Here is a 13625-nt window from a genome sequence, read left to right as displayed (position 1 = left end):
GGAGGCTTTGGAGAAAGCAAGCAGCAGGAAGGCTGACCTCTCCTGCAATCCTCCAGCGGCTGGTAGAAAGCCCTCCCCAGGCTGGCTAGTGGCCTCCCAGAGCCCTGGGTGAGTGGGCAGACCCCAGGGAACAGGCTCAGTACCGGGGGCCCGGAAGGGCGATCAGTGGTCCCCACAAGCGCACTGGGGCAGAAGCCCCTCTTAGAGCAGAGCCCTCCATCCCCAATGTCCTCACCGGCTGAGCAGCTGTCCACCCTGACCAGCACCCTGGGATTCCCGGGAGCCTGGGCCTCTGGACATCCCCAGCCAACCATGTGAAGAGCAGGCAGGCTGAGCGGCCAAATGCCCCATGATAATCCCTTCTGAGGCCACAGCTTCCTTTGACAAACTAAACTCACTGGGATCACAGCAAAGAGCAATTCTGGGCAGAAGTCACACGGAGAGGCGGGACTCGGGGCCCCAGACCACGCTCCTCTGAAAAGGCCACAAGGAACTCTTCCTTCTTGGAGTAAAGCAAGACCCAGGGCCCAGGGAGCGTGGACTTGTCCCTTCCGCAGCTCCGCCTGGAAGCCCGTCCTTTCCTCCTGCATGGCCGGCCAGGTGCACGGGGCCCTTGGGGCAAGCCCTGCAGAGGAAGCCCCAACCTCAGCCTGGGCCCCTCGCTGCCCCTCTGCAGCCCCTCAGCTGCCTTTCCAAGCTCTGCGGGCCTCCGGCCCAGCACCCTGAGGGAGCGCGGGGATGGGGGCTGCCAGCAAGCTCTCCCCCACCCCTCCTCCTCCAGACCGGCTCACTTCGCACCAGTTTTCCTTTGAGGCCAACACAAGGATCGATTTGCTGTTTGACAGAGACCGCTAAACAGCCCACTGGGGAATCATCTTTCAAAATTAAATTCATCTTGGCTGGCTCCCTGACCCTCTCTTCCTGCCCGTTCTGGTACTGAATGCCTTCTGTCTCCCAGGCCCAAAGCCCACGTGTTTAACACATAAACCAAGCCCAAGCAGCCCCCTGTCGGGCACAGCCCCCAGGCCCCAGGAGACAGGCTTTGGAAGGAAGTGGGCACAGGCTGCTTCCTCTTGGCCTTCCCCAAGCTCCCTGGCCGGACCCTGCCCAGGTTCCCTCACCTCGGCTGGATGCAGGTTCCACCCAGCCTGCAAACCCATGATGCAGAGTCAAGACAGAGGAGGGGGCTTCCCTGGTGGCACAGTGGTTGAGAATCCGCCTGCCAATGCAGGGGACACGGGTTTGATCCCTGTCTGGGAAGATACCACATATGCCACAGAGCAACTAAGCCCATGTGCCACAACTACTGAGCCTGTGCTCTAGAGCCTGTGAGCCACAACTACGGAGCCTGCATGCTGCAACTACTGAAGCTCGCGCGGCTAGAGCCCGTGCTCCGCAGCAAGAGAAGCCACCGCGATGAGAAGCCCGAGCACCGCAACGAAGAGTAGCCCCCGCTCGCCGCAACTAGAGAAAGCCCGTGCGCAGCAACGAAGGCCCAACGCAGCCAAAAATAAATTAATAAAATTAAATTAAAATTTAAAAGACAGAGGAGGAAGGGGAAGGCGAGAGGCCGGGTGGTCCTGTCACGGAAGCGCCCCCAGACCCAGCCCCTTGTCGCTTAACCTCCGCCTCCCCCGTTAAGGCAATGAGCCCCGTGTTCTCAGGGCCCCGGGGAACAAGCCGCCCAGGGCTCCGGGGCTCCGGACGTCCCGCCAGCCCTCCCGCTCCCGTCCCCGCTCCTCACATGCCGGGCTGCAGGCGGAACAGGGCGCCGGCTCGTGCGACACGAGTGACCAAGGGGCGGGGCACCAGAGATCCCGCCCCTCACCCCCTGCTAAGGCAGTCCTCCGTGACACCGGACCCCACACCCCCGTCATCCTACGGGGGGGGGGGTGGGGGTCTCTGTCAGGCCAGCCCTGCTGCCACCCTGCTGTACAAATGGGGAAACTGAGGTCCGGATGGGAGCAGCGCCCCTAGTCGCCCCTTGTAAACTGCAGATCCGGGAACTGAACAAGGCGGGCTGGCTCTGCAGACCTTGACTCAATCTGTCAATCTAAGAAAACCGCTGGATCACGAGCTGAGAGCAGACGGAGGTCCGCAAGTCCGACGGCCCCTCGGCGGTGTCCCAGTCAACCCATCCAGATGTTTGGTTTTTCACATTCTGGAGACTGGACGCCCAGGGTCAAGACGCTGACTGGCCTGCAGACGCTGCCTCCTGGTGTGTGCTCGCCTGGTGGGCGTGGGAGATGGGACAGAGACCGCAGCACTGGTGTCTCTTACTCTTCTCCTAAGGCACCAGACCTATAGGATCAGGCCCCCACCCTTATGACCTCATGTAACCTTAGCCACCTCCTTAAAGGCCCATCTCCATATACAGTCACACTGGGGGTACGGGCGTCAACGTATGAATTTCGTGGGGAACACAATTCTGTCCACAGCAGGGTGATTTCACCATCTTCTGAAACCCCAAACACAGGTTGACTCCCCTGCTCAGTGATGCCCCAACACGATCCGGTGTGCCAACCTCTCAATCTCACCCCTCAGCCCCACACTGGGCTCCCCAGAGCAGGACTGGCCCATGCTCCTCCTGGTCTCCCAAGGGCCTGCCCTAAGAGAGCCCAAGAGTGCCCGTGTGAGTGCGGGGCCCTGCCCTGGGGTGCAAGTCTCCGCCAACCCCGAGAGCTTCCCAGAGGTCCACCCGCTGGCCATCTTTAAAGACCCGACCCGTTCCCCTCCAGAGCTGTGCTTGGCACGAAACGGGTGTTGGGTACGCGTGCACGGGATGAGTGAGCAGCTTAAAATGTTCACCAGCTTCCCCAGGGACTCCCGCCCGGTCCCCCGACGTGGGCCGAGGGGGCCCCATTCTTTAGGAACATTCTCCTGCTTCTTGGAGAGAAAAAGGGAAGGATTCAGGTGGGTCCTGTGGGTTAAAACGGAGGCTGCTCGCAGGGGGGAAGCAAGGTTTGGTGGGGCCTGAAACGTAAAACGGGGGGCCTCTTGAAAAAGAGTTATGTAAAAAGAAGTTATTTTGCTAACTTGACAAAAATGCATGACCTGTGCGCACATTCCATTCCCCCTCCTTGGCCCTAACTTGGAAGGGCCCCTGAAGCATAAACGTTTTTGGCACCACCATAATCCACCTCTACCCGCCCGGCACCAAGTTCAGCTGTCAGGCGAATGGTCCTAAGGCAGGTGCCAGGTGGACAGGCAGGTGGGAAGAGGGTGGGCACTTCCTGCGGGACGTCCCTATTCCTAGGACACCTACCACACCCCACACACTCGGGAGGGCTCAGGCTCAGGTGTAGATGCGTGAACCCGCAGCACAGAGGTCATCTCCCCAAACAAAGCCCCACCCGCGCAGACTGTCTGGCACCCCCGATGCTCCCCCCGCACCCTCGCCCATCTCCTCCCCACAGCCTGAACCCTGAGGGCATGGGAACAGTCAAGCATCCGACTGTTTAACTTCCAGTGTGTGTTGCTGCCCAGGCCACCAACATGCCACGAGGGGGTGCTTAGATTTTATATTTGAAACAAGTAATCAAACAGTACACATGTGTTGAATACACTTTTTTAAATAAATTTATCTATTTTATTTATTTATTAGTTTTGGCTGCGTTGGGTCTTCGTTGCTGCGTGCGAGTTTTTCTCTAGTTGTGGCAAGCGGGGGCTACTCTTCGCTGTGGTGCGCTGCCTTCTCATTACAGCAGCTTCTCTTGTTGCGGAGCGCGGGCTCTAGGTGCGCGGGCTTCAGTAGTTGTGGCACATGGGCTCAGTAGTTGTGGCTTGTGGGCTCAGTAGCTCCGCGGCACGTGGGATCTTCCTGGACCAGAGCTCGAACCCGTGTCCCCTGCACTGGCAGGCAGATTCCTAACCACCGCGCCACAGGGAAGCCCATTTAATACACTTTCATAAGTGGATTTAACTCAGACAACTTTTCTAGTAACCCAGCTAAGCAGACTGCAGTAAACATCCCCTGAGAATTCTCTCTCTTTGTCCATTTTCATTATAAAGTGACAGTCTGCGGACACTGCAAACATTTTCCTGGTCTGTAGTTTCAGTCTTAAGGTGGTTAACGATGCTTCTTCCAGACAATCTAAGTTCCTAGTTTTGTGTCCTCAAACCTATAGGCGGTCACACTGCTGTTTCCCCTGTTGCCTAGAAATGCTGTAGGCACTTAGCTGGGAAAGATCATGAATACGTTTTTCTTTCTTTATGACATCTGGGCATGCAAATGTCATTTCATGTGGAATTTACCTGGCTGTGTGCTGGAAAGGGAGACTCTACCTGGTGGGTCGTCCAGGTGTCCCAGGGCCGTTAGCTGGCCAGCCTGCTTCCTCCGATGCAACACAGCATCTTCAGCCCAGACAAGCTGCAAGTAGAACGTGTTTTTGTGGGTTTTTCCACTCCAACCCCAGTGGTTCTACCGTCTGCCCTGCACCACCGGAATGAGACACTCCCATGATGCTTGCTGGTGATGGGCTGGAGCACCTCCCCATCAGTCTTTTATTTACCTGCAAATTTCTCTGGGAATTCTCACCCATCATTCTTCCCAATGGTCTCTGGAGCCCCTTTATCCAGAACTTTCAAAGTTGCGCTGGACTTTTTATTGGAATTACATTAAATGCATTCATTAATTCCAGGAGAACTGGCACTCTACAGTGATCCAACTCTGAGAAGGGCAAGAAGCATGGGGGGGCAGGGGAGATTTACTCTGACGGTGGAGGAGAGGCATGCAGCCCACACCGTGGGGCACCGCCACGTGTAGGATGGGGATTGAAGCCCACGGATTCCCACAATGAACCCACGGGGCCTCTGTGTGTGAAGGCTTCAGATTCCCTTTGAGCTGGAGCTCAGGAAGGATGCTTCTTAGCCCAAATTCCCATCCCCAAGGCCTTTAGCCAGACTGTAGCAAAACCTCCCAACTCCACCCTGGGATTCACTGGCCCAACTTACAAGATACAGACACAGCTTGGTCCTCCCGATGTGGAGCATTTGCAGGGCCACTCAGGCCTGGAAGAGAGCCCTGAAGGTGAGTCTTTTATGAAAAGCATGGTTAAAAGACACTGCTTGGGGACTTCCCTGGTGGCGCCACGGTGAAGACTCCGTGCTCCCAATGCAGGGGGCCTAGGTTCGATCCCTAGTCAGGGAACTAGATCCCACATGCATGCTGCAACTAAGAGTTCATATGCCTCAACTAAGGAGCCCATGAGCCACAACTAAGGAGCCCTCGAGCCGCAACTAAGGAGCCCCTGCTGCAACTAAAGAGCCCACCTGCCGCAACAAAGACCCAGCACGACCAAATAAATAAATAATAAAGAAAAAGACACTGCTTGTTAATGGTTTTGTCTCACTCTGCTGGAAATGATAAAAAATAGCCTTTGGACCAAGGAAAATTAACGTGGGGAAGAGGAAGACGCATGCCACCAGCTTGGCTGGTCCCTTGAGCAGAAAACAGCTCCCTCCCGCTTTCCCAGAGCTGTGGCCCCTCCCCTCTGCGGTCCTGCCCAGTCCCAGAGGATTGGAAAACAGGGTCCCGGCCCAGCACAGCCTCTGACGCTCCCTGAGCTAATGTTGTTCCAAGTCCAAGAGAAGAATCCAGCGTCCCATCTGAATTTTTATAGACACTTCTCCTTGACAAGAGAGCAAGAAAATTAATTAGCACCAGAGGCATTTCCAGGTCCCAGAGGAGAGGGCCTCGTGCAGGCAGTGTCCACAAGGGTCTCTGCATCCATGATAGTGGGGGGGGGCACCACCACTTCCCACAAACAGGCCCCACCGGGAGAGGACCGTGAATCCAGCATCATTCCTGGCTGGAGCTGAACGATGGCTAAGCTTGGCATCCAAAACGCTATGCCAAACGCTTCGCCAGCTGGATGGGAAGCTTTCCGGTTCTGGTTCTGGAGTCTGGTTCTACACCTCCTTGTTCGTCCCCGAAAAGAAACCAACCTCAAAGAAGCCATCCACGCAAATGTAAATCGGGCCGTGTGACGGGGCCGGAATGGGGTGGGTGGATTCGGAGCAGATGCCGGGTCGGGACGCCTCTGCTGACTCACCACGCAGCTCTGGACGAGGCCCAGTGCCTCTCTGTGCCTCTGTCCCTGTGGTGAACCAGGACCAGAGCATCAGCCCCGAAGCTGGCTCCTTCTCGGCCGCTGGTCAAGGGTCAGCAAGTCGACTACGGCTCAGTGAAGAGACCGGCCTGGCCTGCCCCTCCTTCACCCCTCCCTCCCTTTACCTGGGGTGGGGGCGGGGCCGTATCAAGAAGGGTGTTACAGACCCCCCCACCCCGCCGCCAACCCTGAGAGCAGAAACCCGCCCACTCATTCACCAGTGCCAGGCGTTGGCTACAGCAGTATGTGGGACAGAAGCTATCCCCCAAAACAGTGGTCTTTCTAAGTCCTGGCCCCTGGGACCTGATAATCTGACCAGATTTGGGAAAAGGGTCTCTGTAGATGTAATTAAGCTAAGGATGCTGGGATGAAATCGTCCTGGACTTAACCCTCAACCCAATGACAGGTGTCCTCATAAGAGAAGGAGAAGGAGATCTGAGACACAGGGGAACACAGGGGAGGCCACGTGGCCACACAGATACAGGATGAGAGGGATGCACCCACAAGCCAAGGGATGCAGGACACAGCCAGCCACCACGAGAAGCTGAGGGAGGAGCACAGAGCACAGGGGACCAGCCCAGCCACTCCTCTCAGGCTTCTGGCCTCCGGACTGCGAGACAGCAGGTTTCTGCTGTTTTAACCACCCAGACTGTGGTCATTTCTCACAGCAGTTACAGGGCAAGCCAGCGCCGACCCCAGAGGCCCACAGAGGAGGTGGCCGTGCACTACGGATGCTGGAGCTCCCCCTCCCCCAACCCGCGCCAGCCCAGCCGTCTCAGCAGCACCAGTCCTCCGGGAAGACAGAGGCTTCTCCGGAAGCCGAGTCTGGGAGACGCGGGACTTTGTTGCTGGACACATTTTCCATGGTGCAGTCCGTGCATTTCTCGGGAACAAGGCAATACGTGTCCCCCTTCCTGTCCTCCCTCCGCTGCCACGTCAACCAGGACCAGGACAGATGTCCCAGTCCTAGGCAATGTCCTTTCCAAGATCTCCTGGTCCCTATCCTACCCTGATGTCCCCCAGTGACCGCCCTGAACCGGGAAACACATCCCTGCAGCCAGACCTTCTGCCAGGTCCCACCATCACAGCGCGGCTGCAGTTCCCGCCAGGTGCGGACAGAGCACTCGGGGCACCTGGGCCCAGCGAGGCGGGCCGCAGGGTTGGGGCAGAACAAGACTGTCCACCTGGTCGAGTGCAGGATGCGATGAAAGTTACCATGGAAAAAACTCAGCCTTTAGAAACTGCAGGAGCACCGTGTCCGTCCTGTCTCCCCACATCCAGCTCGTGTGCCTTAAAGCCAGGAGGTTTGGAAGCCCACCCTCTTACCCCCAAGGCCACAGCCGCCCCCCATCCCATCTGCTGGGAGGGTGTTTCTTTGTTGAAGGAGACCCGCCAAAGTCAAAGATCAAGGGCAGTCTCTACGCTACACCACACGGCAGCTGTTACACGGGTCCCTGGGGCCAGGACGGCCACCAAGCACTGTCCAGCCTCAGGCGCAGCCCTGGACCACCAGGGAAGTCCCTGACGTCCTCACCTTAACCCGGTGACACCTGCAAAGACCCCAACTCCAAATAAGACCATGTGTACGCATGTGGAATGATGGTGGCTGGCTCTGCAGCCTGGCTCCCTCCAGGAAGGAGAGGCCTCGCCCAGAAGGCAGCTGTCTCTGCAAGGTGAGTCTGGCCCATGGAATATTCCCCGGGCTCTGCCTTAACCTCCAACCTGGTGCACCCAGAGCCCCGGCAGCTCTGAGGTCCCACCCGTGCGGTCCCCGTGGGCTGTGCCGGCCCTGAGGCTCCCCGAGCCCCATTTCCATCAGAGGCAGATGGCAGAGAAGGGACCCATGGATTTGGTAAAACGCTAAGCACAACATCTGGAAGTTTAGATAAAATAAGAATCCACACCTCCCAGCTGAGACTTTGAAGCCTTCCGCCCGCCCCCTGGGACGAGAAGATGACCTTCACCTCCTGCTTACAGACGCCGCACCCGGCTCCGGGCTCTGGTTTGAAGGCCCCGTGTGGACGATTCTGCCACCTGCCGCTGGGAGTGGGAACAGCCTTTCAAAAGCCCCAAGAAAGAAGCATCGCAAACTCAGGGGGATTCAGGTCAGGGGAAGCCACAGCCAGACCCGGCAGGAGCCCCCGTCCTCCCCCACGACCAAGGCGCGCCTGTGGACAGCGCCGAGTACCATTTGAGCCCCCTCGTTGTTTGCACGTGTATACCCCTCTCTCACAGGGAGAACTGTGTCCCCTCCTGAGGCACACTCAAGTCCTAACCACCGTCATTCCACATGCGTGCACGTGGTCTTATTTGGAGGTGGGGTCTTTGCAGGCGTCACCGGGTTAAGGTGAGGACATCAGGGACTTCCTTGGTGGTCCAGTGCTGAAGACTCCATGCTCCCAATGCAGGAAGCCTAGGTTCAATCCCAGGGAACTAGATTCCACATGCTTGCCGCAACTAGGAGTTCACATGCCACAACTAAGGAGCCGGTGTGGCACAACTAAGCAGCCCGCCTGCCACAACTAAGACCCAGCGCAACCAAATAAATTAATTAATTAATTTTTAAAAATAAAAGATGAGGACAGCAGGGCGGGCCTGAGTCCAACATGAAGAGGAGAGAGAATCACAGGGAGGAGACAGCCACATGGAGACAGAGGCAGGGACTGGGGTGATGTGCCCACAAGCTCAGGAATGCCCAGGAATGCCGGCAACCGCCAGAGGCTGGAAGAGGCAGGAGAGTTTCCCCTACAGGTTTCAGGGGGAGTGCGGCTCTGCAGACACCTTGACCTTGGACTTCCGGCCTCCAGACTGTGAGAGGACAAATTTCTGCTGTTGAAGCCTCCCAGTCTGTGGCACTTTGGGACGCAGCCCCAGGAAATGAGCACAACACCCAGCGCTGTGTGTCAGCGAGCAGATGCTCAGTTCTCTGCCTAGTTATCTCCTGAGTTTGTGGACCTGCAGTTTCCCTGCCCTGCCCCCTCCAAACCCACTAAAGGCTCAGGCATGCGGGCAGCATCCCTTCCCAGGTGCCAAGACCATCCGGACTCGCTGTGAACAGGCTGATCTGGTGTTTTGAAACCCTGAAGGGATGCATCCCTGACGTGTTTGATGTTGTTGTTCTGACAAGATATAAAACCGTGCTGAAAACCCTGCTTCTCCCAAGCAGCTCCTCAGAGCTATCTGAGAGGCTGGCTTCTGGGCTACAGTCCTCAGCTTGGTTCAGATAAAACTCTTTTCTATTCCTATATTAGATTTAAAAAAAATTTTTACCGGAGTATAGTTGATTTACAATTTTGTGCTAGTTTCAGGGGTACAGCAAAGTGAATCAGTTATACATCTACACATATCCACTCTTTTTTAGATTCTTTTCCCATATAGGTCATTACAGAGTACTGAGTCGAGTTCCCTGTGCTGTACAGTCGGTTTTATTAGTTATCTATTTAATATATCATAGTATTTGTCAGTCCCGGTCTCCCAATTTGTCCCCCTCCCAGGCTTTCCCCCCTGGTAACTATAAGTTTGTTTTCTAATACACCCGTGACTCTACTTTTGTTTTGTGAGGAAGTTCATCTGTACCATTCTTTTTAGATTCCACATATAAGCGGTATCATATGATACTTGGCTTTCTGTGTCGATCCCTATATTAGATTGTTTACTGATTATTTTCGTCAACACTCTAATTGCCTCGAGGGCCAACGGCAGTCACGTCCTCTTGATGACCTTCTCCCGGTCACCAGTCCCCGTTGGATCCACTGCCGCCTCTGCCAGACCAGAAACTGGACTCGAGGTCCACCCCGTTGACCCCGCTGGGAGACACTCCTGCACGTCCTGTTGGGCATGCCAGGAGCAGGCACCAGACCCTGACCGCCTTTCCCGGGGCCGTTGGTCAGAGAGGGACCTTGAGGGGCGAGGACCAAGCTTGTTCACAGGCCCCCGGTTCCCCTCTTGTGATGCGGCCACCGTGGGTAGCATCCTCCAGACACCCACTGACACCCTGGACGTTGCTTCCCTGTGAACAGCAGTCCTCTGCCTCTGACCTGGGCTCGTGTGTCTTCTGCGGCATCCCTGAAACCGTGGCGGGCTAGCCCGTTAGCTCCCAAGTGGGGCGACATCTGTGACCCCTATAAATACTCCCTTGTAGGATCTTGGCCTCCCCTTTCCCCTTTGCCTCTGACCTCAGCTACCTGGCAAACTCCCAGTCTTGACCAGTCTAGCTACTGGTTTCTCCCACTCCCACCAGCTGCCAGGTGGAAGGCTGCACTGTGAACGTGCCTGAGGTCTCCCTGCAGCCCAGTGGTCCCCACACCGGCCCTCATCAGCTTCTTTGCTCATCACTGCTACTCTGAACCAAGCGTCCTCACCCAAATTCCCGGCTCCATCTTCCCAACCCCCCTGAAGAGAGCGGATGTCCCAGAACCTCTCAGTACCCCCTCCTCCCCCACTGCATCCACATCCCACACCGACCTGTCCATAACCGTCCTCAGCTCTCTCCATCTGTCCCTGAGCAGATGGTGTCCTCCTGCCCTAAGCGAGCCCCGACCCCTGGGCTCCAGGTTCCAGCCCCTCAGCTTCTGCCAGGAGCCAGGTCCATTCATGGGCCCTCGTCCTGCTTCTCACTCCCGTCCTTGACTCCACGGACACCCACGGGGCACCTGGAGCCAGGGCTGCACAGGGCACGAGGTAGTCCTCTCGGCACGTGTGAGCTGGTCAGAGGCTTGTGACAGCCTGGGAGCCAGGTTTCATCATCCCCGCCCTCCAGATGAGGAAAGAGAAGCAGGAAGGTTAAGTACCGGGTTCAGGGCCCTCGGGGGCTGGCCATCCCGCCAAAATGACCAGGCCTCTTCCATCCCCACACTGCTGCCACCTGCCAGCATCACTGCTGTCCCCTTTGTACCCTCCCCACTCCCAGCCTTCAGCCTCAACCCCTGTGGCCCCCTTGTGCCAGCGGCCCCCTTCTCATCTCCGCTGAGGTGACCCTGATCAAGGTCGCTGTGAAGTTGTGCTGTCAGTGCCTCTGAGCATGAGTGAGCACCACGTGGGCTCCCGGCGAATCCAGTGGAGGACGGCTCTCCTCTGTCTGCCCCCAGGAGCCACTGGCACAAGGGCGAGGGTGGGCGCTGGGGCACAGGCTCTGGAATCCAGGGCCCCTGCTCTCTGTAGATGTGTGACCTTCGCAAAGTGACAAGCTCTCTAGGACTGTTGTCTCTTCGGTTGAAGGGCGTAATACAGGCAGTATTTGCAATGCGCCTGGCCCTCAGCAGAGCCTCCGTGAACAGCACGACCACAGTTAGCAGCCGACACTAAGGCGGCACGGGCTGTGCAGGGCGCTGTGCACAGCCCAGCTCTTAACTCACTGACTCCTCCCGACAGCCATGGGGGAGCAGGAACTACTATCATCCCTACTCAGTAAAAAAAGGAAACGGAGGCAGACATAGCATGAGTGTCCAAGTCCAGTGGACAGAAGCAGGGGAGCCGGGATTCAAGCCCCTGCCGTGAGTCCACACGCCCAGCTGCCGTTGCTGAGCCCCTATAATAAGGGGACTCAGGAGAGGGGTCAGTGGGCACCCCAAGCCCAAATGGCTTAGACTGCCCTTCAGGGGCCTGACTCAGGCCCACCCTGCAGGAACCAGCAGAGCAGACTCAGCCAGGGGCTGTGGCTGCCAGAGAAGGGGGCTCCCTCTCCCCACGGGGCAGGGCCCCAGGCGGGTGTGACCCGGCCCCTGGTCCCCAGGGGGAGGCAGCAGCTGTCCCCACCCCGCCTCAGCAGGCCAGTGGGGCTAGAAGCAGGTTGCTGCCTCTTTTTGCACACTCAGCCCTCTTTGAGACCTTAGTCTTTCCAGGAAGCAAAGTACCAAAGCTATTTCGGTATCTGTGGTACTTTCGTCCCTCCTGTTTCTGTGGCTGCTGACGTCCAGGTAGAGGAGCGAGGGGGAGGCTGAGGACCTGCTGTGTGCAGAGCTCAGCACCCTCCCTCGAGGGACGTCCTGGGAAGGAAGGCCAGCCACCCTGCAATTGTTCACAGACCAGGATGGCATCCAAGTCTGCACAAGCCAGGAGGGCTTTGGCTAATCCTCACGGCCACACCAGCTGGCGGCCTCGGGCACCTGGGCAGAACTCCCCAGACCTGTTTCTGCAACTGCAGCATGTATACAAGAGAGCATTTACAGCCCTGGGCTCTTGTGAAATTCAAAGAATTAAGAAAGGGGTTATAAACTCCAAAGCGCAGTCATACGCCAGGAGCTGGCTTCTCGAAATTGCCTAGCTAACAGGGCACAGACACACACACAGACATACACACACACACACAGAGCAGGTTGCCCGGCACGCGTGGAGCCGACGGTTACATGAAACAGCAAAGAACTCGCAGCGAGGGTAGTAAATGGCAGTGTCTCCTGGGGACAGGGCTCTAAACTGAGCATTGGAAGATGGATACAGTAGGGGTGAGTCGAGAAGCCTTTCTGGTGGGGGGAGTAATCTGGGGTGTGACTAGAGGCAGTGGAAGGCCAAAGTGACCAACCGGGTTAAGATAACAGGTGCTGACATTTGTAAATTGTCATGGATACAGCCCTTGTGTCTCCAAGACAACGGGTCAAGGTGGATGAAGATGAGGTTGCCCTGGAGCCTGTGGGTGCCAAGACCAGGGAGCTGAGGTCCCTGGCTGGGCCTGCAGCTGCCCAGGGTGCCGCTAGCTGCAGGCAAGATCACTCAGAGCAAGAAAAGATCCAATTCTAGTGCCGGGAGAAGAAGAGCAGAGGCAGCAACAAGGAATCCTGGTTCGGCCCTTGATGGAGTGACGAGGCCCTGTGCCTCGGTGTCCCCTTCCGTGGAGCAGTGTCGGGAGCTCTGCTCCCTAGGCGCGGGGAGCCCGTCTGCATTTAGCAGAGCCCTGGGCCCATGTCCCCGTCGCTCCATCCATGAACCCGCGGTCAGAAAGGCGGGGGTGCTCAGGAAAGAGCTCTGCTCCGCGGGCCGCCGCTCCTCCAGTCCCCGAAGCCCGCGCTGCCCCTGCTGTGCCATGTTGACACTCTGGGGGGAGGGCTAGTCCGGGTGGTGGTCACACCGGGCAGGAGGTGCGTCCGGGGAAGTGGTCTCCCCCGGCAGGGGTCCGCATCCAGGGGGCGATCACCCCGGACGGAAGGAGTCCCAGTCCAGGGGGCGGTCACTCTGGGCGGAAGCCGGGGTCCCATCCCGGAGGTCCGCTGCACTTCAGCCGAAGCTGAATATAGGGGCGTGGACGTCGTGCCTCAGGTCTGGGATCCAGGACGTCCCCAGCAGCCCGCCGCACCCTGGGGGGTGGGGGCGGGCGAGCACCCGATTTACTGTGGGAGGAGCGCTCGGCACGTGACTCCCCTCTCCCCGTGGGCCTTCCGCTTCGCCTTGGCAACCTGCCTGGGCCCCGCCCTTCCCCGACGCGTAAACAGGAAGTGGGCGTGCGCGCGGCGCGCTCTTCCGGCGCAGCGAAGGGCGGGAGCGATTGTGAACGGCGGCGGGCAGGACCAATCGCGGAAGACAGCT

General features: G+C 57.8%; 1 protein-coding gene across 3 annotated transcripts in view; it reads right to left on the bottom strand.

Annotated features, from left to right (window-relative positions):
- The window catches only part of MEGF6 (multiple EGF like domains 6), a 101472-nt gene extending 99702 nt beyond the window's left edge, over nt 1–1770 (bottom strand). For all 3 annotated transcript variants that reach the window (XM_024760338.1, XM_024760339.1, XM_024760340.1), the window contains exon 1: nt 1745–1770. In XM_024760338.1, the coding sequence (XP_024616106.1) occupies nt 1745–1746 (2 nt within the window). In that variant the 5' untranslated portion in view covers nt 1747–1770. The remainder of the gene's footprint in view (nt 1–1744) is intronic.
- Between the last annotated feature and the right edge of the window lie 11855 nt (nt 1771–13625).

The sequence above is a fragment of the Neophocaena asiaeorientalis genome, unplaced genomic scaffold, assembly GCF_003031525.2.
Source record: "Neophocaena asiaeorientalis asiaeorientalis breed wild unplaced genomic scaffold, Neophocaena_asiaeorientalis_V1.1 scaffold489, whole genome shotgun sequence".
Lineage (NCBI taxonomy): Eukaryota > Metazoa > Chordata > Mammalia > Artiodactyla > Phocoenidae > Neophocaena > Neophocaena asiaeorientalis.
Note: the sequence above shows the minus strand (reverse complement) of the source record. Positions and strands in the feature narration are given on the sequence as shown.